The sequence below is a fragment of the Emydura macquarii genome, unplaced genomic scaffold, assembly GCF_026122565.2.
Source record: "Emydura macquarii macquarii isolate MOO-44397 ecotype Brisbane River unplaced genomic scaffold, CSIRO-AGI_Emac_v2 contig_2846, whole genome shotgun sequence".
Classification (NCBI taxonomy): domain Eukaryota; kingdom Metazoa; phylum Chordata; order Testudines; family Chelidae; genus Emydura; species Emydura macquarii.
Genome location: NW_027132983.1, coordinates 1085011 through 1108261, shown reverse-complemented (window position 1 = coordinate 1108261; position 23251 = coordinate 1085011). Strand labels below are relative to the sequence as shown.

General features: G+C 40.9%; 1 protein-coding gene across 1 annotated transcript in view; it reads right to left on the bottom strand.

The window, feature by feature from the left end:
- Positions 1 to 796: 796 nt before the first annotated feature.
- DOCK3 (dedicator of cytokinesis 3) overlaps positions 797 to 23251 on the bottom strand; it is a 460968-nt gene continuing 438513 nt past the window's right edge. Inside the window, 8 exon segments of the mRNA XM_067568165.1 lie at positions 797 to 1335; positions 3592 to 3674; positions 11804 to 11891; positions 12899 to 13017; positions 18714 to 18855; positions 18857 to 18877; positions 19513 to 19648; positions 21477 to 21598. Coding sequence (XP_067424266.1) covers positions 820 to 1335; positions 3592 to 3674; positions 11804 to 11891; positions 12899 to 13017; positions 18714 to 18855; positions 18857 to 18877; positions 19513 to 19648; positions 21477 to 21598 — 1227 coding nt within the window. The 3' untranslated portion in view covers positions 797 to 819.

The window sequence follows — 23251 nt, the reverse complement described above, 5'->3', positions numbered from 1 at the left end:
AAAAGGCTCAGAATTGGGTTGGCCTCAAGGCGACAAAACCCTCCTCTTACCCTGCAGCAAACGTGGATATCCATATGACTGGAGAAGCAGGCTGGCTGAACCAGTTTAAAAAAAATTAAGGAAATCAAACAAATAGTACATGAAAAACCAAAGGAGGCAGAGTTTGTCTGAAATGATACCTCAAAAATCAATATGAAAGCCTGTCAGCACTGGTTAGATCGTTTCATCTCAACTGAGTCAATGCAGGAGAGTACTGTAAAGCTCACACACTGGGAAGAGCCAATTTCTTCGTAGAACAGCCAAGTTTCCATTGCCTGCAGAGCATGCACCTTCCAGCCTGACAGTTCATGGAATCCCTGAATTCAGCAATGAGCTTTCACTTCTGTACAGCAAAGGAACATGTCCCTAGTGCAACTGCTTCTACTTGTGTGCGTCTCAAAACTGGGAGGGAAGCTTTTTAAAACAACTTGCCACCCCTCCCCTCGTTCAATATTCCAATTCTTTCCATTTCTGCAAGTCTCTATGGCTAACAGCTTACATGCCACTTTGTGTGGTCTGATAAACTGCAGAAGGAATAAAGCGCCCACTGCACAAAAAAATTAAAAATAATGTAAGACTGAAGAGTATAAAATGCAATAAAAAGGACAGCAGCAACCTCACATGCCGGCCCAAGCTCTGTATGGGCTCCAGACATTAACTCATGGCAGTAGAAAGTAAAGAATTGGATCACTGTTCTCTCCTCTGAGTAATGAAATTTTATGTCTCTTCTTCTTGTTAGATTTGGAATTTCTACACAAGCTTCTTTCCAGATAGTCCTGTTTACTGCTCACTGATGCCATGCTCCCATGCTACCCGGGCTTGCTCCTCCTTTCCAGCACTAGCTGGGTGGGAGACTTTGCGATGTAGTGGCCGATGTTTTTCTTCCTCTTCCATCATCATCATCATCATTTCCTCCTCGTTCTCCATGTTTGGGAGCCGAGAGTGGTATGGTTTCGGGGGAAGAGCTGGCGGGTCTATGGTGTCCTGAGGAATGACTCCAGATGGAGCAGAGTGGCTTCGACATGGCTGGGATTTGAGCGACTCCAGAACATCAGGTTCAGAGAGACTGTACCTAACAGGGAGGTAGGGTGTTTCTAAGTCTTCATCAGTATTCCATGCCTGGCTAGGGACAGAATCCATGGTGTCTGTGCGTGGAGGGGGCTCAGATGAATGTCCAAAGTTACTTTCACTTAAGGAGGACACACCACTGCTGGCACTGCCTGATAGAGTGGAGTTACTTCCATCCAGACCAGACTGGGGACTTGTGGGTGATGCAGGGATTGGATGAAGAGGAGACTGTTTAAAGAAAAACACACGTTAACATCTGTGATCGGGCAATTTTGCATCTCAGCAGTCATGTTTCATTGTTTACAGCTCATTAGTTACTGCCTAATTGCTTTCGTGCTTAAGAAAAAAAGAAATCTGAGCCATTTGTACACATACACCTGATTTCCATGTACAAATACTTGTTTGTGTTTTTCCTGTAGGCATGATCAAACAGTAAAAAACTAGTAGTCATGATGGTGACATCCTCTTCTCCAACCCACATCCCAGCATCCTCTATTTCAGTGTTTCTCAATTATATTTCCCCGCGGAACCCTTGCCCGGCCATGCCATACCCTCCGCCGAAAAGTCCGGGAAATCTTCCCCTTTTCGGCGGCACGGTGTAGGAGGCTTTCAGTGGCGCACTCGCTAAGCCGTTTTCGGCGCCTCGATCAGCTGTTCAGCGGTGCGCTAACAGCTAATCGGCGGCCCCATCAGCTGTTCGGCAGCACGCGATTTTTGTATCTTTTGGCGGCGCGGTTCTGCCTTTTTCTGCGGAACACTCTTTGAGAAACACTGCTCTATTTGCCACACCTGCCTTGCTAGGACTTCCCACATTCTGTAAATATGGCATACCAGCGTATCTATGTAAAATCCTGCGACACAAACATTACAATGAAAACATTAATAATGTGTTACAGGTTTTTAACACAACTGATTTATTTTTTCAGTAGTTTTGCCATTTAGAAGTTAGTAATTTCTATTTATTAAAAATGATTTTAGTAGCTATTTCATCTCCTTAGTGCAAGTGTACATATTAACTAACTTGCTGGAGCAAAGGGAAACGACAGAAAAAATAAGGAAATAATCTCGGAAATAAGACAGCTGAGAAAGATTGGAGAGAGGGAATAGGAGAGAGAGAAGAGAAAACTGAAAAAGACAGAAATAAGATAAATGCGAAGATGCCCATAATGAGTGCTACAGGAATTGGGGATAGACAGCATGCATTAAGCAGGGCAAGCAAAACTACTGAAAAAATAAACCAGTTGCGTAAAAACTTGTAACACGCTATTGCTCTGCTGCCTGGCTCTTCAGAGATGACGTAAATGTAAAAAGTTCTCTGATGCTCAACAGTAGTAATGTCAGAGAGTTTTGTTAATTTCACACTTGCTATCACCTCCTCTGCTCCTCTCTCTACTCCATTGCTGACGCACACACTGAGCAGGGAGTGAGGAAGAGGAACAGAGGGGAAGTAATTTCTAAAGCACTCATCAAATCTCGTTAATTCAGATTACTGCTCAGTTGGGAGCAGTGCACAGACAGTTTGGAGTTTTAGAAAGCATCAGTATACAGCCTACTAATGTATATTGGCCCAGATAACTCATTTGCCAGCACATCCATGAAGGTGTACCAATTGTGTGCAGGCTTGCAAATCTGGCCCTAAAAGGGAATAGCCGTGAATGAGTTGTTTAATGAACACTGTTATCAATTTGTTTGCTTTCTAATAAATAACACTCTCTTTGTCAGATTGTGTCTAGACATTTTATTATTTGATCAAAAGGATTGATTGCAGAGACAGCAGGCTAAGCATGAGTTTTACTGTACATTGTTTTCATTCAAAACAATGAGTTCCAGATGAGATGCTTTGTTTTCTGTGTCAGGAAAGAATAATGAACCTCTTGAGGCATAGAGTGGAAAACTTGTCCTTTAAGAAGAGAAAAGATGATCTGGCAAAACACTACCTGATGTTCGTTCAGGAGGGCAATCTAAAGAGAGTTGACAACTAAACATTTTATCCCCCCTTCCTGTCTCAATTTGAGTCAAAAGTTATATGAGGCCAACAAGGTAAAAATGCTGCTGCCCTCAACCTCTCTCAAAAATCCCTATGTAAGGGAAATGAGAGTCCCAGTTATTATTAGAACTGGCTATTCAAAGGCTTGTGTGCTTAGATCGAAAAAACTTACATATAATAAAGTAAAAGAGGGTAAGCCTCCTATGGCAAACCAGATCACAAACATATCTAGGGGCTATTTGATTACTGGAACAGAAGAAAACTGCACATTTAATGGAGAGCTGGGTATAGACAATCACAGCATCAGCCCTCAGCCTGAGCTTCTGCTCCTAAGAGAGAGACTTTCTGCTGCTCAGGCAATATGGGAATATGGCAGGATGGATGTTGGAATGAGTAAGGGAAGGTATACGAGAACTGGGAATTCTGGAATTGATCATAACTGCTTCTGACCAGATTAGCTGGATGCTGTGTCCTGCAACCTCAAGAGATCATTTTACCTTGCGCAGTGTCCGTGCAGGAAGTGCTGGAGGGGCATCGCTGAGCTGGTGATGGAAGGCATCGAAGTGCAGTGCGTAGTGACCTGAAATTAGATCAGGAATAAAATACTAATAAAGAATTGTAGTGGGGGGTCACCGATCTGTACCTTAAAACTGTAAGAAGTCACCCTTCTAGCCCTCTGTAACATCAAGTAACCAGGTCCAACTGCTGACAGCCCCATCTCTAGTCCAGAGCTTATATCCTGGAAAGCAATTCTTGTAATGGGTAACTTGAACTGTATCTGTCACATCACCACAAAGTGCAAATGAGGAGTTCCATAGCAACAACAGAATTCTACCCACTAGTGTTAAAAAGGATTTCGTGGCAAGACAACAGGCTCTTAAATGCTGTGTCTGGAAACACAATTAATATCTTTGTAGCCTTAAGCTATGGCTGAGGATAGTCACTGGCAAGAAGCCAGACCAGTTTACATCATTCATAAACCTAATTCTAGTCTCAAAACACACTTATGACCTTATTGCTGCAGCTGATGAAATTGTAAGTGTTATCTAATAGTCAACCAAGCAGATCAGGATAGCCTTCTCTTCCTACACTCCTTACAGAAGGTTCATACAAGTCAATGTTGGCTTTCATGTGGCCTAGGTTTATCTGTGCATGGGCACAAGACTTATCAAGTGGACCTATTGGGCATTTCCTTACCATGGGGTAGGCTTCGGGGAGGTACTGGTGGGGCCAAGATGCTCCCAACGTGGGCAGACAGGAATGGCAGGGCCTCTCTGGTTCCGCTGTCTAGGCTCCAGCTGCTGGGCGCTGCTGGCACAGCTGAAGGATGGAAAAAGATTGAACTTGGGTAACATTACATTACAGGTTTTTCTTGGGGCTAGAGGCACTGGCTTCCTCCATTCCTGAACTCAGCATGTGGGTCTGGCTCCTTGCCATTTGATATAGTACCCGACCACGGGGTGGACCTAAAGGCAGCAAGTACGAGAGAAGTTGTGTACTCTTAGGCTGCAAGGATGGCCCAGACTCCATGGCCAGGTTGAATGATAGGGTTAGTGGACTGGGGTATACAGAAAGGTGATTTTTTAAAATTTATGGGTGAAGAGAAGTAAAGAGTAAAAGCATAAGTAGCAGAAACCTCACTAAACACAACAAAGCCTATTACTGCACCATAATGGCTAAGTGGAGAGTGAATAAAGTGATCATATCTAAATATAGTTCAACAAAATCATTAACTTTAATGGCATAATTTACTAGGCTAAAGAGTTAATCACTAGCTATGATCACAATTCTTCCAAATGTGGTTCTAAGGAACCAGATAATCCTATTTCAGAATTACCATCAAAAGACCTGACTTTCTTTAGCCAAAGAATACAAGAAAGCTTTCCAGTCTTTCCAATCATATAATACATACTGGTTACAATCTCTAGATGCCTTCACTTTTGCATGGAAAAGAACTCAGGCAGAGAAAACTAAGGTAATTCATTCAGACCTGAGAAGCAACAGCTTTTTCCTTCTAACCTGTGTGATATTTGAAATATCTGGAAAGATTTCAACTCTTGTTATTAAAGAAAATATGTTCTCCTTTCTTTCAGGCACACTGCACGACTGTCTTGATCACAAGAAGATGCAAATAATGCTAATCAATGTGCCAGAACAGCAAATGTTATTTATTAATGCTGTGTTGGTTATTCTAAAGCCATTTAATAGCTGAAAGGAGAATCAAAATGATTTGGAGAGTCTAATAAAGAAAAAATTAAATGAAAAAGTTCATCACCTTCAAATATAGAAGATAGACCCAGCACAGAGATTAAATCCTCTGGCATAAGTCCCTGTGTAGAAAGGAATTATCTTTGATTAAAGCACTTGTGTTTTGATGCACTCACTGTTCTTCTGTTTCTAGAACAACTATTCTTCTTTTCATCTCTTCCAAATTTTTTCTAACCATTTCAATCCTATTCTCTAATTGTATTATTTTAACAGACACTGAGTCTAGTTTTGATTAAAATTATTAGATCTTCCCTGCAGGCTCTGGATGACAGAAAATATGGGTTCTAACAATAGGTTTTACAGTAGAAGATGAAAAACATGTGAGATTACAAAAAGTTGATGATTTATCCTTGAGTCCATCTAGCTGCTACTGATGCCAAGCGGCAAGTGGAAAATGCAACAGGGCCTGTTATTCAATAGATGCCACTTAGATGTCAATGGAATTTCAGTTAAGATTTTTTTTTTCTAATGGCACACTAGCCTCATTCCTCTATATCTGTTTTAGAGACATCAGATCAAAGCAGTAGGTGCTAAGGGCCTCCAAGGCAAAAAATAAATAGATGCTCAGCTAGACTAGAGTATTTTATAGGCCTTAAACTTAACTAAAGTTAATGGGGTGGGGAGAAAGGAGAGATGATGTGCCCAGAAAATAGCTTGCATCTTGGAGAAGGGAAGAAATGCCCTTCAGTCCCAGAAGTCAGTGGCCTGTAAATATTTCACTCTTAACATGACAAGTATTATATATTTCCCATATTTCTGTACTTGGTGAGGTTTTTTTTTTAAAGGGATGGGGGCTCCACCTCCAAATCCATCAATGCCTAACCCTGGAGAGAGAGAGAGATACACACACACTCTCTCTCTCTATATATATGTATGTATATGTATATGTTCTGGAAGAGGGATGGTGATCTTGCAGAAGCTTAAAAATTCTGCAGGCTTTTCCTCAGCCCAGAAAAATGTTTTACTCCTATGGATTTCAAATGACTATCCCATCAAAGGATATCCTCTATTCATGGAAGTGTCAGCACCAGGCACCTGGCCAAATTCCAATCTTCCTTCTTGATTCCACCAGTCATTCAGTTGCATGAGCAAATATTACTTACCTTGTAAATCTGCGTCTTTGAACATATCTTTGCAAAGTCTGAGTCTCAGCTCAAATATCTCCTGAATCTCAGCTCCCTAAATAGGCAAAACTTCGCAAGCTTTGAAGGACTTCTTTAATCCTTAAGGGCTGTGACAGTGGATAGGAGTAAAGCTCACCACACAACCATGGTTATGTGCCATGGCTGTGTTTATATATTGCCCTTGGAGCTTTTTAATTAGTTCCTGATTTAGCAAGAAGCAAAGACTCCCCAAGGGAAAACAATGAGCCAATTATACAATCAAAATGATTGCAAAGTTAGAACCTCAAACATGAAATATGTAAAGATAAACACACCTTGAAAGACACCAATCCAAAGATGGAAGGGGGGTGAGGGAAAGAGACTGAGTGAGAATCCTAAAAGAGGATGGGCCAGGTCCAGGGATGCAATTGATCTGTACAGAGTGCAGGTCGGGAGCATGTGCAAAGATTGTGTCAAGTTCACTTCTGCACTCAGCTCATCCTGCTGGTTAGAGCAGCCTGAGAACTGCTCTAGTTTATGCCAGCTGCAAATATTTCCATGGGCCAAAAACACAGCCAGGGATTGGTGTGTTGCAGGGTTATCCCAGTCCCTTTCTCTGCTACACTGGCATCAGGAAAGGGGAGTAGAGTAAGAATCCCGATGCTGGCTCTACATCACCAATTGTCTATACAGATGGATGAGGCACCTTGGATTGCCTAACCCAGTTTTAAGGCCAGATTCTGTCTGAGGCCTTTTCCCAGCACTTGACCTGCCATTTGGCCATTGAAGATCTGTTAATCTGCAACTCAAAGTGAACACTTGGCACAGAGTCTGAGGTAAGTGCTGCAGGTAATACTGTGACCTTCAATGCAGCTTTGGATATAACCAGGATTGATATGGCTATATTTCTGAATACATATCACTGAAGAAGCTCCCTGGACCTGTCTTCCAGCTTTGAAACTATATGGAGAGGGGACAACTGCAGGTTTTGATCTGGAGTTCCTGGAGTTAATAAATAATTAAACAGTAATAAGTCACCAAGACTAGATGGTTTCCACCCAAGAGTTCTGAAGGAACTAAAATGTGAAATTGCAGAACTACTAACTGTGGTATGTAACCTATCATTTAAATCAGCTTTTGCACTAGATGACTGGAGGATAGCTAATGTGATGCCAATTTTTAAAAAAGGCTCAAGAGGTGATCCTGGCAATTACAGGCAGGTACGCCTAACATCAGTACCAGGCATAGTGGTTGAAACTATAGTAAAGAACAGAATTATCAGACACATAGATGAATACAATTTGTTGGGGAAGAGTCAACATGATTATTGTAAAGGGAAATCACGCCTCACCAATCTACTAGAATTCTTTGAGGGAGCCAAAAAGCACGTGGACAAAGGTGATCCCGTGGATATGGTGCACTTAGATTTTTAGAAAGCCTTTGACAAAGTCCCTTATCAAAGGCTCTTATGCAAAGTAAACTGTCTGGGATAAGAGGGAAGGTCCTCTCCTGGATCAGTAACTGGTTAAAAGATAGGAAACAAAGAGTAATAAGAATAAATGGTCAGTTTTCAGAATGGAGAGAGGTAAATAGTGTTGTCCTTCAGGAGTCTGTACAGGGCCCAGTACTGTTCAAAGTATTTATAAATGATCTGGAAAAAGGGGTAAACAGTGAGGTGGCAAAATTTGCAGATGATTCAAAATTATTCAAGATAGTTAAGTCCAAAGCAGACTGCGAAGGGTTACAAAGGGATCTCACAAAACTGGGTGACTGGGCAACAAAATGGCAGATGAAATTCAATGTTGATAAATGCAAAGTAATGTACATCAAAAAACATAATCTCAACTATACATATTAAATGATGGGGTCTATATTAGCTGTTATCACTCAAGAAAGAAATCTTGGAGTCACATTGCGGATAGTTCTCTGAAAACATCCACTCAATGTGCAATCCACTCAAATATCCACTCAATGTGCAATGGCAATCAAAATGCTTAACCGAATGTTGAAAATCATGGCATAGAGAGTACATTTATTAAGTGTGCAGACGATACCAAACTGGGAGGGGTTGCAAGTGCTTTGGAGGATAGGATAATAATTCAGAATGATCTGGACAAACTGGAGAATTGGTCTGCGGTAAATAGGATGAAATTCAATAAGGACAAATGCAAAGTACTCCACTTAGGAAGGAACAATCAGTTGCACACATACAAAATGGGAAATGACTGCTTTGGAAGGAGTGCTGCGGATCTGGGGGTCATAGTGGACCACAAGCTAAATATGAGTCAACAGTGTAATGCTGTTGCAAAAAAAGCGAACGATTCTGGGATGTATTAACAGCAGTGTTGTAAGAAAGACACAAGTAGTAATTCTTCCGCTCTACTCTGCACTGATTAGGCCTCAGCTGGAGTATTGTGTCCAGTTCTGGGTGCCACATTTCAGGAAAGATGTGGACAAATTGGAGAAAGTCCAGAGAAGAGAAACAAAAATGATTAAAAGTCTAGAAAACATGACCTATGAGGCAAGACTGAAAGAACTGGGTTTGTTTAGCCTGGAGAAGAGAAGACTGAGAGGGGACATGATAACAGCTTTCAAGTACATAAAAGGTTGTTACAAGGAGGAGGGAGAAAAATTGTTGTTCTTAACCTCAGAGGACAGGATAAGAAGCAATGGGCTTAAACTGCAGCAAGGGAGGTTTAGGTTGGACATTAGGAAAAACTTCCTAACTGTCAGGGGTGGTTAATCAACAGAATAGATTGCCTAAGAAGGTCGTGGAATCTACATAACTGGAGATTTTTAAGAGCAAGTTAGATAAACACCTGTCAGGGATGGTCTAGATATCACTTAGCCCTGCCATGAGTGCAGGGGACTGGACTAGATGACCTCTCGTGGTCCCTTCCAGCCCTATGATTAGGAAAGGGATAGATAATAAAACAGAAAATATCATATTGCCTCATTATAAATCCATGTTATGCCCACATCTTGAATACTGCATGCAGATCTGGTTGCCCCATGTCAAAAAAGATACATTGGAATTGGAAAAGGTACAGGAAAAGGCAACTAAAATTATTAGAGGTGTAGAAAAGCTTCCATATGAGGAGTGATTAATAAACCTGGGACTTTTCAAAAGACATGACTAAGGGGGGAATATGATAGAGGTCTATAAAATCAAGACTGGTGTGGAGAAAGTCAATAAAGATGTGTTATTTACTCCTCAGAACACAGAAAGTAGGGGGTCACCCAATGAAATTAATAGGCAGCAGGTTTAAAACAAACAAAAGAAAGTATTTCTTCACATGCAGAGTCAACTTGTGGAACTCCTTGCCAGAGGATGTTGTGGAGGCCAAGACTATAACGGGGTTAAAAAAATAACTAAAGTTCATGGAGGATAGGTCCATCAATGGCTATTAGCCAGAGGGGCAGGGATTGCTGTTTGACAGAAGATGAGAATGGGTGACAGAGGATGTATCACTTGATGATTACCTGTTCTGTTCATTCCCTCTGAAGCACCTGGCATTGGTCGCTGTCAGAAGACAAGATATTGGGCTAGACGAACCATTGGTCTGACCCAGTATGGCCTTACTTATGAGTTGGGGGCTTTGGCAGTGATGCACTAGACAGTATTTTCCCATGATTTCTTTTGGGGAGGCATGCTTCACCCTATGAGCTGGAATTCAGTGCCTGTCACAGATTGGTGATTATATAGAATATAGAGAAGAAAGTCAAGCGATGTCTCCTCTAAGGCAGACAGTGCCCTGGGTTCAGGCTGACATGTCCAGACAGGACAATTAACATGCAAAAGCACAGCTGTTGGATTAGACAAAAAACTGACTGCCTTGGGCTGCATCTAGGATTTCCTGAAATTCTCCTGTTATTGCTCTAGCACTCATGCAGCTCAGCTGGTAAAAGTAACTGTGAGCATGCTAGTATAGACTAGCCACAGGTATTTTCACCAGTTTGGTGCTCTGTAGTATAGGGCACTGGTAGTTAAAATAAGCCACGTTAAAAATAAAATGCAACAGTTGTATGCCACAAAATGGTTACCAAGCAACAATGTTGCTACTTGAGAGAACAGAGCAAATGTCAAATGCTGAAACTGCACAATGTTCTCCTGATCAATAGAAATGTTTCCATGATGGGATTAAAACTGACATTCATATCAATATTCTATACTAGGATGAGAACCACGAACACTAACTAGAGTTTATTTCTTTTCCTTTTCTTGAGGCACTTTTGGTAATGTTAAAAGGAAGTAATCAATAGCACTGATCATAGAGGGAATCTGAAAAACAGATGTCAATCTAGTGCACTAGCCCATTACACTACTTGGATCTGTTCCCCATCCCATATCGGTGCCTAGAACTACTGTATACGATCGTGGTCATGGATACTTCAGAGTCTGGCTTCTGCCTATTGGAACCAACACTGTATCCAGCTCTGCTCCAGGGAGGAAGCTACCATGGAAGCTCCTATTGCCCTACAGCAGCCAAACCATCTGGTGGAGCTGTGTGCACTTGGTGGTCATGTTCAGCAGCAGGGAAACCATAGCTGAACAACTTTTCCCTTCAGCAGCTGTCCATGAGAATTAGTGCAGAGGACTTCTCACAGGGAAAGGGCTTGGACAAGTTCACAGGACATGAACATTAACAAAAAACCGAATTGGTGAATGGTACGTTGACTTACTGACAGTGGTAATGGTTCAAAAGAGTGCACAAATGCCTGCGCCTGCATTTATTTACATTCATAATTTGACTCAGGAGCTGGGATTCCCTGATGATCCCCTAAAGAGGTTTATAAAACATTCCTAAAGAGACTGGTCAATGAAGCCCCTGCCCTTGATATGTGCATGGAACACTTGTTTTTGCCAACAGGGATTCATGGTTTTAAGTTTAAAAAAACATGACAATTTGATTTAACAAAATGTGCATCTCTGCTAATAATGATGAAATCTCAAAAGCTACCTCACAGGGTATTTTGGAGAATCTTTTGAAGAAGCAAAGCTCGTTATACATAAGTATTATTATTGGGCCAACTCCTGCACCCTTTACTCAGGCAAAGCGCCCACTGAACTCAATTGGAGTTGTGTCAGGACTGCAGGATTTGGCCTACTGTTATTAATAAACGGTAAAGTGCTTCTTTAGTGGAGGCACTTGTGCATCTCTTTGTAGATCCAAAGCATCAGCTCAGCTGTCTTTAGGCTGGCAGAAGCTTCCAGTTTAGTGAAACTCTCAGTCTAAGAATGTGAGAGGATGTATAGAGACAGAAGACCACAACTATACAAGCACGAACAGAATACCACTACCACAATATGCAAGCATATAATTAAGAACAAGAATACCTTTCTCAGCGACTGATAAATTGGGATCACTGCAAGGTTTGCATGGTCCGATCACCTGCTGGATCAAGGCGCGCTGAAAATTTGGAGGCTAAAGACGAGGGGAGGCAGCATAGAAATGTGAAAACAGTTACAAATTTGCCAATACAGAACTCTGTGATAGCTGAAGGGCCTGAGATAAAAATCCATGTAAGGTTCTAGGCTTCTGAGTTTTCAGATGAATGTAAGTAGACAAGGGGCAGATGGGAGACAGTTTGGAGGCACTGCATTGTTGGAAACCATTTCAGCCATTTATTGGTTAAATGCCCCTGGAAGTTTTAACTCTTAAAGACTTGTAAGGGTTGAGTTCTGGTTACTCCAGAAACCACTTCCTGACTTCCATGGCCCTGGTGTGATTCCATAGCAGCCAAGATCAGCTAATGCAACCAATCTCATTGCCCCTAGGTTTATTTGTAAAGGGTTGGGTTATTCTCGGTGACAGATGCCTAACTATGGAATTTGCTTCTCCCTTCACTTCAGAGATCTGATTTTTTTTTTTACTTTCATATCATGCTGCCATGCTCAGCTGTGCTCCCAGCCCTTTCTGGATGGTTTTCATGAGATGTGGGATGATGGTAGAGTGAGGGTATTTTTTGCTCTGAAGAACTTTGAGTTTTGAATCCTCGGTCCTATATTTCATTTATCAACTGTGGTTGTGTTTTATAAAGTTTATTCATTTATTTCTATTTCTAAAATTGTGCCCATCCCATATACAAAGTAAAGTCACGTGACAGTTCATGATGGATCACATCAGGTTTAAAGTAAGAACAGCCCATCCCCGCAATGGGGACCCACAATTGTAACAAACTAGTAAGTTGCTGATTTTAGTGAATCAAAACCAGCAGTTCTGAAAGGGGGAGAGAGACAAGCATAGAAATCTCTGCACAACCTGATAAGCCACTCTGTAAATGTAGTTAAATCAATGGTTTCTGAATGCAGGAGAAGGTAAAAAGGGAAGAAATGAAGATAATTAGAAATGACAATAGTAGATCTGTATGCTAATCAGAAATAGACAAATGCCACAGCTGCTGCACTAGGAAAGAACAGCACGTCTATTACCTGTCCATTTTCCATGATAGCTGCAGGATACATGGCACTGCTTGGTCGGTCCCGGTGGGTTGGCAGCAGCATCATCAGCTCCCGAGTGTGGCGGTACTTATCTGGTAGAGAGGGAGAGCCTGTAAACAAGTGAGAATAATCACGTACACATGACAAACCACAGAGAGATCTCAGCTTGGCCCAGTGATCTAGTCTTCTTACTTTCCTGGGACTCATGAAATAGCCCAACAATCTGGATGATGATCTTACAGGACTCCAGGAAGACATGGTGCTGAGCCCACTTGTCAGCTGACTTTAGGTAGGATGCACAGCATTACAATCCCGTCATAATCCATTTATTATACTTTTAAGACATGGGCACACTGTTGGGTTTAGGATATTCAACCCAGCAAGTCACTAGCTGTACATTACAAGCCACTTACACTTTTATTTAGGGGTATCTGTCTGTGGAAGCAGCAGTGGTTGTGGTTTAATATGCCTACTGTTCTCTTACCTAACAAGATATCAGATGTAAGTACACAGATGCTGTAAAACTGTGTACTTTATGACTGAGTAAGTATGAATGGGAGGGATACAAGGCTGGGATACAATATGCAACTGATACTGGAATTTGCCTTGTGTGCATCAGACACGGTACAGATAAATTGAGGCTTTGGCATGAAAGTGGTGATTCTCGTGGCTGGCTTCTTTTTTGTTAATATCAACCAGATAAAAATGGAATGTTCTATGAATTTTGGGGGCATTTTGTTTATCTCTGTGCTTTCAGGTGACATATAATGCTGCTATGCTGAAAATATGCCAACAGAGGTTTGCCAACATGCTGGTATATAGTATGAGGGTATTTGCCCATGTGGTTCAATAGTTGTTTATTATCTGGATAATTGCTAGGAGATGTTATATTATGAGAGGGTCTATGTGTTTCATGTTAAACATTCAGTGGAGTACAGCATTGTATACTGGCATACTTTGTGTTTTTACATTAGGCACCATGTCCTACAAGGAGAGTGCCGCACATGAATGGACTTGCTAATGTATATAGCTTTGATGGATGTGACAAAAGAATGATTCACATGAATGGGATGATTTGTGGGTGTCTGGTAACACTAGACACACCCTGTTGGATACACAATCATATGCAGAAGTTAACGTTTTGAAGCTGCAGAAGTGAGTTAACTTGTACTGATTATTTATGCCACAAACATACATTTCACAGACAGCAGCACACAGCGCATTACCCAGCCATGCCTGCTTTTGGGAAAGACATGCCCCCTTTCTGCAAACTTTCCACAACCACACGAACATTATCTGAACAGCACTCCAACATATGAGCAAAGGCATTTTTTTCTAGTTAATGCAGCTTTTACACAAACAAAAGCATAACATGCACCTTTTTGGACTGAGGGAACAATGTGGCCAGCAGAGTGCAGATTAAAGTCCTGCACTTGCAGCAATTTCATCAGAGGGTGTAGGGTGCAGATAATCTAAACCCTACCACTTCATAAATAAATGCAAAATAAAATGCAACCTAACTCCGATCACAATTTCTTCACAGACATAAAACAAATACATTTAGACATTCTTAGTTCTTTTGCACATTATCTTTAAAAATACAGTGTTAACACTTTATGCTGAGTCTCTTTTACTCACATACACATCACAGATAGTCCTATTTGTGCATGATAAATATAAAAATACTGAACTTTTAGGGGTGCCAAGAACTGTATCACAGCACAAAACACACTGCTACTTTTTCCCCTTTTATTTATCATTTGCTCCTCCCTTTTCTTGTCCTGGGAGCAAACAGCAGCTATATGTACCATCAGTTTAAATGGAATTATGAATCCCACAATACCTTGCATTGCATAATCTGCAAAATCCCTCTATTTTATGGTGGCAGAGTCTGATTTTTAAAACAAGCCCTCCTTTTTGTGCCCTCGATTTGGGATTGCAAGTAACTGTGGTTACAAATATCATTATAAATGGTGTCTCAGCATCTGATTTGCTGGCAAAATTGTGAGTGCAAAAAGAGTGGCTTGTTTGAAACCCTGTTAACAATCAGGACTGGTATCTTGGACTTGGCTAAGGAACACCTCTACTGAGTCAAGTAAACATTTGAAAACAAATTCAAATCTTTTAAAAGCTTCAAGAGCTGATATCCTACAGAACAAAATTGCAATGCAGTGGTCCCGCAGATGCTACAAAACCCTGCAGCATGTACCATTGGTCTGCTATGCTTTTCAGTTTGTCGCCCTGTACATATAATGTGTGTAGTGTTTTAAACACTGTTTACAGGAAAGCAAAACTTGGTAAGTCAGAGGCTGGGGAGACTTCATTTTATTCCAACATTTTTAATCAAATAAAACATTAATATTGACACCATAAATACCGGTTTTAAAAACTCATTTTCAATTAATGGAGGTAATCTGTAAACCCCTGCTAAATCCTTTTTGATTCTCCCATTTTTATTGGTATTTTGAAACGATTTGCTTCCATCCCAAGAATTTTTAGCTCTGATTAAGATTTTTATTTACTTTAAATGCGAAGTACAGAGACTCTGTCATCATGCTAAGTAAGAAGCTGGGACTTTCTGTCTAAGCCCGAGAAGAGGGCTGTCTAGAGGAAGCACTGAGAATGACTTGACAGCTCCCACAGTGAGTACTCAATATGAGCTGCCTTTAAAGTATATTGAACATGCTCCAAGCCAGCTTTAAAATGATTTCTTTCAAAACAACATTACATACCTCCTTATAGGACTCCCTGTTCTATCTCCTGGTTAAGGAACCTCAGCTCATAACTTCTTTTAACCCCGTTAGAATTCAAGTAGTGCCTCAACTGAGCGATCTCAAGGGGAGTGAATGCAAACTCAAAAATTCTCATTGATCTTGCCTACAACACAGTGCTGCTCTTTTGCGGGGGCTGGAACATGGTGCTTCAGGAAGTGCTGCACCAGAAGCTATGTTAGGGGTTGGGCCAGGCCATGCAAAACCAGAGAAGAACATACCCTTTAACTGGCAGACAACAGTAATTTGTGATGTGTTTCTCTATCACTAGTGCAAGCTAATGAAGTTCTTACCGTATCCTGTTAACAACAGTGCTTTATAATATTCAACTCCCTGTATCCTGGCTGTAAGTGACGTGCATTAAAACATAACTGTAAGCTTTGCTATGTACTATTTAATCTGTTCTTTGTGGACATGATCAGTATCAATCTATTTTCTTGATGACTATCTTCCCGCAAATACAATTTTAAGTTATTAATACATACTTCTATTACTTAGTTTGCTTGGCTTATTCTTGACTGACCTTTAAATAGCTGGTATTCTTCTCCTTCAGTGAACAGTGCCACGTTTTCGGAGTGGGGAAATAGCTCTACCATCTCCAGGGATAGGGGATTCAAATTCTACTTGAACCCTAAGTGCAAGTGACCTTGGTGGTCTCTTGGTCCCTATGGAAATTAATCCACCTTGCAAAGATACCTCTCTGCTCAGGATGACATCAATAAGCGCGCTGCAGGACAGGACTGCAGCTAACGAAACAAACTAGTGCAAGGATTAGGGTAACGGGATGCAGTTTTTCACCTCTAGGTTAAAATGTGAACCTAGAGATGAAAGCTTTTAACAACTGATGAATACTAGAACTAGAAACAGAGGTAACCAATGTTCAGCCTAGGACTAGAGGGGAGAAAAACTTAAATCTGAGAAATGCTAGGTGGCTCAAGTGAAATGAGTTGGTGGCCTTAGTATAGTTCCTGACCGATGTAGCATCCCAGTTGGTAACTTTGTTGGCAGTCTCAGCAGAAAGGCCAAGGACTGAATGGGTCATGGAGACTGAACTATCCTCTCACCTCTAGAGGTGGTCCCTCCAGGACAGAGATGAGGCACATTGGTGGGGGCAGTGTGGGGAAGCTTGCACTGCTGCCGCCCGTGCTGTATCTGTTCTGTGGATAAATAGAGGGCTTCAGCCTCCAGTGTTGTCAATCCAGCACCTTTCACCAGCACTAAATTAAAAAGAATATAAATAAATATAAAAAGGATAGAGGTGCATTGGCAGAGCTGTGCATGTGACGTTTGCATAGTACCTTGCCCTAGCCAGTGCCATGACTCATTTTAACAAGCATCAAATTTACCCAATTAAAAAAAAACAAACAAAAAAAGTCAAACAAAGAAGCCAAAGCCATATTAATTTCAACACAGTGGAACTTTTGTATAATTAAGTTGTTTTTTCTGCTGAATAATTTCACTCTAAATGGAGCTTTCACAATAACCAAATTAGAAACTTGCACATTGGGAGTATGGAAAAGATCTAGGACTTTCATTCTACTTTACTGCAAATGGAGTTTCTTAATAATTCGGTTAGACTTCAGTAACCGGTAATAATTCGGTAAACATTGCTTTTTGCCTAACTGAAAATAGACAAAACTGGCAGAGAAGAAATATTTTATCTTGAGTTTATCGAAATGTACTAGTGAGAATGGAGAGTAAACAAAATATAATAAATAAGTATCTGAAAATGTCGCTTTAAATAGCACACTTTAAAAATTATGTTTTTCTTGCTGTATCCTTATTTGTCGTCAGTAGCGTTATCTAGTTCTCAACTATGGGAGGTGCTGTTGACTTAAGTATCAGCCAGACATCCTTTTATATTGTTCATCACTTTGGTTCCTAAGCAACAGCAGAGACCACAGCTGAGGGGGCAGTTGGTGATGCTGGGAAGTCAGACAGCTCAGAAAGACTGGCAAGGCCTGTGGCTGTGAATACCGGATTTCTGAAGTGGAACTAGCTTGAAATGCTGCAAGCACCAAAATCCCACACTGCTCTCTCAAAAGACTCATAGAACTAGCTGGACAGATTCAACTGGGGACCCTTCCTGACACTACAGCACCATATTTAGTTCCACCTTCCCTTTCCTGCTACGTCACCTTTATTCTAAGTACTTTACTATTTGGGTTGTCATGTTTCCCTTCCAGCTCTTGAAATGAACAAAGCTCTTTGTATTGACATCAAGAATTCCACTCCTCAGCTTTCTATGACACCTAATCCTTCCGTTAAATCATACTGCTGAATGAAGGTTACTAACGCTCTGAAGCTGCAGTAGCAGCTATGGAGTGACTCTGCTGCAGTTCTGAGGCTGGGGGAAAAGAGGATTCACTGCACGAAGCCTTGTTACCCTAATAGGTAGGGGAAAACAAAACATTAAGTGGCAAAGTATTTGTTTTTCTTTTTTTCCTGTTTTCAAGTATGACACAGTGTGAAAGTCCTCCTTTAATTCTGGTATCTCTTACTCCAAGCCCTTCAACCTCCATTGTATACAAGCATGTTAACCCTTCTCACAACTCCTTTAGCAAGCTCTAATTTCCTTAAAGAACAAGATTTAATTTTGTCTTTTTCCTGATGTTCTGCTTCTGGCAATACTGTACCAAATAACTATTTATGTCCTTCAGTAGATTGTTTGCCATAGGGTAGTATGGCATCCTTTCCCTTACAGTGTCAGTGAGGTAAGAGGTTGGCTCAATTGTGTGGAAGCACATTCAAAACCATTATACAGTTAAACTGCCTGAAGCCAGCAAGTACCAAAGATATACACTCCACCAAATTTTGCTGAATAAATGACTGAGACCACTCGGGGGGTTACACAAAACATTTCAGAAGAAGTCACTGTTGAAAACTCAGTACCTAATTCCAAAAGTGAAATAGTAAAATTATTGTATTTCAAGCCAAGGAGGCATCTCAGCAGCACACTCTATAAACTGATTGAACAAGAGTCAGGGCCACTTGGGTTCCCCTGAACTCTTCACTCAAAGTCCCTCCATTCTTACCTCGTGCACTGGGGGGGGCAGAGTTAATCATCTGGGATGGAGCAGAGTGGGTAGAGCTCAGGCTTGAGGTGGAAGGGCTGGCCTGGGACAAGGATAAAACAGACACATTGGTGACTGAGCCATTGGTGACTGAGCATTGGTGACCTGGAGTTAGGGTAAACAAGCTGCAGGAGGCAGAGAAAGCAGCAAGACAGAGAACTGAGCAGACTGGTGCATTAGATATTCACCTGCCACAGATCATTCAGTGTCTAGGGAATGTGACCTCTGTCTAGAAAATAGTTATAATAAAACTCACTATTAATACTGTACACTCGTTGGGCTGTGGGACCCATTTCAGCCTTTCAGATCTATTGTCATGGATTGAAAGATACTTTACTAAATAAAGTACTTTATTTAGTATTTTATTTATTTACTAAATAAAGTATTCTGCTCAATAGGTGATAAGACATCCCTTATAAGAGTGACCTGTACCTTGCTCTGTTCCCAGGCTGCACTAGGAACTTTCAATTTACACCTATAGAAGAGTTAATCATATTTACTTAGAAAGAAATCACTGGGGGCCATCTCTGCCTCCACGAGGTTTCTATCAATCTTTAGGAGATACTGATTTATACCCAAGGTCAGACTTCATGGGATTATTGTTATATCTTTTCAGCTCATAGCTACAGATAAATCTAAGACAGAAGAGGTCTGAGTAGGTGGTCTACTGTATATGTAAATGATCCTTGTCCCAAGTACAGCCTACAGAGTTCAAATCTATTCCTAGAAACAGGTCCTTGATATTGTACTGCAGTTATACCTGCATGTGGTACATGTCCTCAGCAGTCTCCCCTACAGAACTGTCTGTTAGGATAACCAGGTTTCCTGTTTCACTGGAAGTATGGGAGGAAAGAGAGGATGACGAGTGTCGGACTGAACCCAGCAAGTTCAATGGGCTAAAACAAAAATGGAGACAGAGGCACAACAAGGTGCAAAGGTTAGACAACATTATTTTCCAAATCTTTATTTTAAGTAGTGAGGCATGATCTTTAAAGGTGCTGAATACCTGTAAGCTTCACTGACTTTAGTGTTGAACGCCTTTGAAAAATCAGGCCATAAAAGCTTACACAAATCTGCCCACCCCCTTACATTTTCATGGTAATGGTAATAAGAAACCAATACTATTATAGTTCAGTTAGATATACACTGACAATATAAAACAAGGTCATTCAAACTTCAATCTAGGACCAAGTTGGCATCTTTTCAGGAACCTGAGTGCTACACCTAATTTGCCTCAAAGAGAGCAGACTGAAACTGCTCTCGTTTTTAATGCTGAGATGCAACCTGTGGAGACAACTCCCAAGAATTTTCATCAAGCTCCAGCAGAGGCTATTCAGATCAAGACAGAGCATTTCCTGCATAGTCTATAGTCTCCATGGTCCGCACCTATGTATTAAAATTGAAGTCAGCTGAATGTAGAACTCTATGGCCCAAATGGCGTGCAGGCGGCACTTTGATCTCTTATGATGTAAAATTATGTTGATATATTTCTCTCTCATTTTGAATCACACACAAACACACACATAATATACGCAGTAGAACCTTGCTAAATCACACTGCCAACTTGGAAGCCCTTTAACAAGTTTATGACTTTTAAGAAAAGTGCCATCACTTTGAGTGAGTGATGGATTGTGGAATTCTACAACAGAATTTAACATCTTGGATTCATGCACCTGAGAATGAGTCGCTGCAGCCTGTCCTATTGAATAAAGCTTTAAAAACAGTTATATAGACTCATTCTTCAAAAGGAACAAACAGAGAATAGCAACCGAGATTTACAACTCCTGTAGCATTCTTGTGTTTGTGTTCTGTCTTGTGAGGCTATACAACTTTTCAACTCACAGCACATTTTATAGATACTAAAAATATTTTTGGCATCCTGAAGTCCTGCTATCACCAGTTCTAGGGATGAGTGCTCAGTTTGAATAAGGATCCAAGAATGCAGATGTGTATCTAAACCTTAGAAGCCTCTTAAAGCTGAATATTGGCCTGTGCTATTTTTTTACTATTCTGATCTACTACCTTGAAAGCTTCCCTTATTATATTTTGGTTTTAATCTAGGCTGGAAATCAGAATTGTAAACACAACAAGCTGAACAGCTTTAGAACCTTGAACAAAGTTTCAGTTTGAGTTCAGTTCCAAAGATGGGCAACAAAACTTTTTTTTGATTGTCAAAGTAAGTGTCTTATTTAACTTGAGCAGGTTGCCTATCCCTCATTTATGTGTCAGAAATATTAAAAGTTTAGACCTTCAAAGTCATTGTGAATTTTGGGTTCTAAGAAAAATCTAAGCGCCAGTGAAGGATAGACTATCTGTATGTATAAACATTGCAGTGGAGTGGTTATGTGTCAGCTTCCAGCAAACAAGTGCTTAAGATCTCTATTAAATCCCAGGATTCTCAGCGCAGCACAGCTTCCAGTCTACACATGACAAGAAAAGGATGGGCTTCACTGCACAGCTTTGCATTGATGACTCTAAATCAAACATCACTGGTCATTACAGACTAGCGAAAGGGACACTTTTCTACAAAGGCTGACGTTGCTGCCTCCACAGTACTTCTGGCCACCTATGAGGCTAGGCTTCTTTGGGCCCATAACTGTTATTCAAGTCTCTCTCTGCCCTTCCATTGATTTTCAAGACCCCATCCCAATACAGGATTGTACATTTTGAACTTTCTGCTTAAACTGTTAGACCATCTAGAGATTACAGCAGAAAAACAAGTACCTGTGTCGATGCACCAGCTTGATGCTCTCTGGACTCATAGGGCCATGTGACACAAGAACACTGCTGCGTGGGGTGCTGGTACCAGAACAAGCTGGACTCAATTTATCCAAACCAGGCAATTCCTACATAGGAAATACAACATCACTTATTCAGAAATTTTGGGCTTGATCATGGGAAACGGAGAATAAGCTTTCCCTTTTTATCAGAAGACTGGTGATAAATCTGTGACTGTGTTCTTCACAGAGCTATTATGGTTCTGCAATTAGTCCAAGAGCTTTCAGCCCCCTTCACCCCAATCCTAATTAGTTTATTACCAACAATTCCCAGGAGTCACCTCAGCAATTTGCTGGAATCTTAGGCATACAATGGCCCAGACTGTAACTGCCTTCATTTTTAATATGTAGATATGGCTTACAGAGAGTACAAATACCAGCATATAGTATGGCCCAGCCACTTGTACAAAGATGGGGAACTGCCGGCTGGGAGCTGTAGTCTATGGGAACCACATCTCCATATTAAAGGGAGGGCACATTGTGTAATTCTGGAGGCCTTATGTGGCCATCCTCACATAATACTAACTTAGCTAACACTGAGAAAATGTGGATTTTCCTTTCAGCATATAATGTAAAATGCTACCATATGCAATTCAAAATGTTTTCTTACATCTTTGAAAGATACGCCTTCTGTGTTTTTGAAAATGTTTATGAAAGAGTCAATATATCTGTGAAAATGACACTGTACTAGGAATGGATAAGTGGTCTGCCATTTCCTACGACTCATTTGACCCAAACACCTCAAGGAGCTGCCCCAGAGCATGAAGAATAAAACGGCATGAAAGGATGGGTGGACATCAGTCCTAGTGACAGTGGAGTCTGTGGCTCCTCTATGATGTTTGACAACATTATTAAACATAATCTGAGAAGCAGAGAAATTTAGACTTGTTTTGGGATCACTGATTCTGCAAGAACCACTGACAAAAAATAAACATTAACCAGACAGTCAGCACTTGCAGAGAGGCTAATGGTTATTCTATGACTGTTCTGTTTCTCTTCCCTCCACACCATGTGTTGCCTTTTCAGTGATGTGCCTCAGGAGACTGAGGATTAGGGTGGGATGTATACAGGATAAATTGGCCATAGGGAAAACATGACCATCAGACAAGTGCGTGATCAGATTTCTTCAAACAGAACAGGAGTAGTCTTCTAAATGAGCTTACTCTTAAAAAGCATTAACCTTTCTAATTCTGAGTTGTTTGGTTCTACAGCTGCAGCCAAATCTTGAGACATTAGTAACTGAGATGCAGCACAATTCGCTTTCTGTGTAATTAACTTCTTATTAAGCTTTCAAACAACTTGGCAAGAAAAAAATACTGATCACACAACTCTGCCGAGTGACAACACATTAGCATCATGTACCTATTTATTATGTGCTACTGAAGCTCACTTTTAGTCTGTATGTTCTTAAATAACCATGGATGCCCTGTGCTAGTCAAATTAGGAAGTGGTAATTAGATGAAATGGACGTCTCTCCCCTTACTAAGGACAGCTGAGTGGCAAATGTGCTAACAAAGTAATGACTTCAGTGGCAGTGCCAAGAGGCAAGCTCCCAACAAAACTAAATGCAAATCAAATCATGTACACTTGGTTAACCAACACACTAAACAGCCCCACTATTTCAACACTGGAGATTCACACGGAAATTTCCTAAAACACATTTTAAGTGGAAGGTCCTGTTTGTTCTTTCTATTGTTATAGAGTAAAACACATAAAATATGA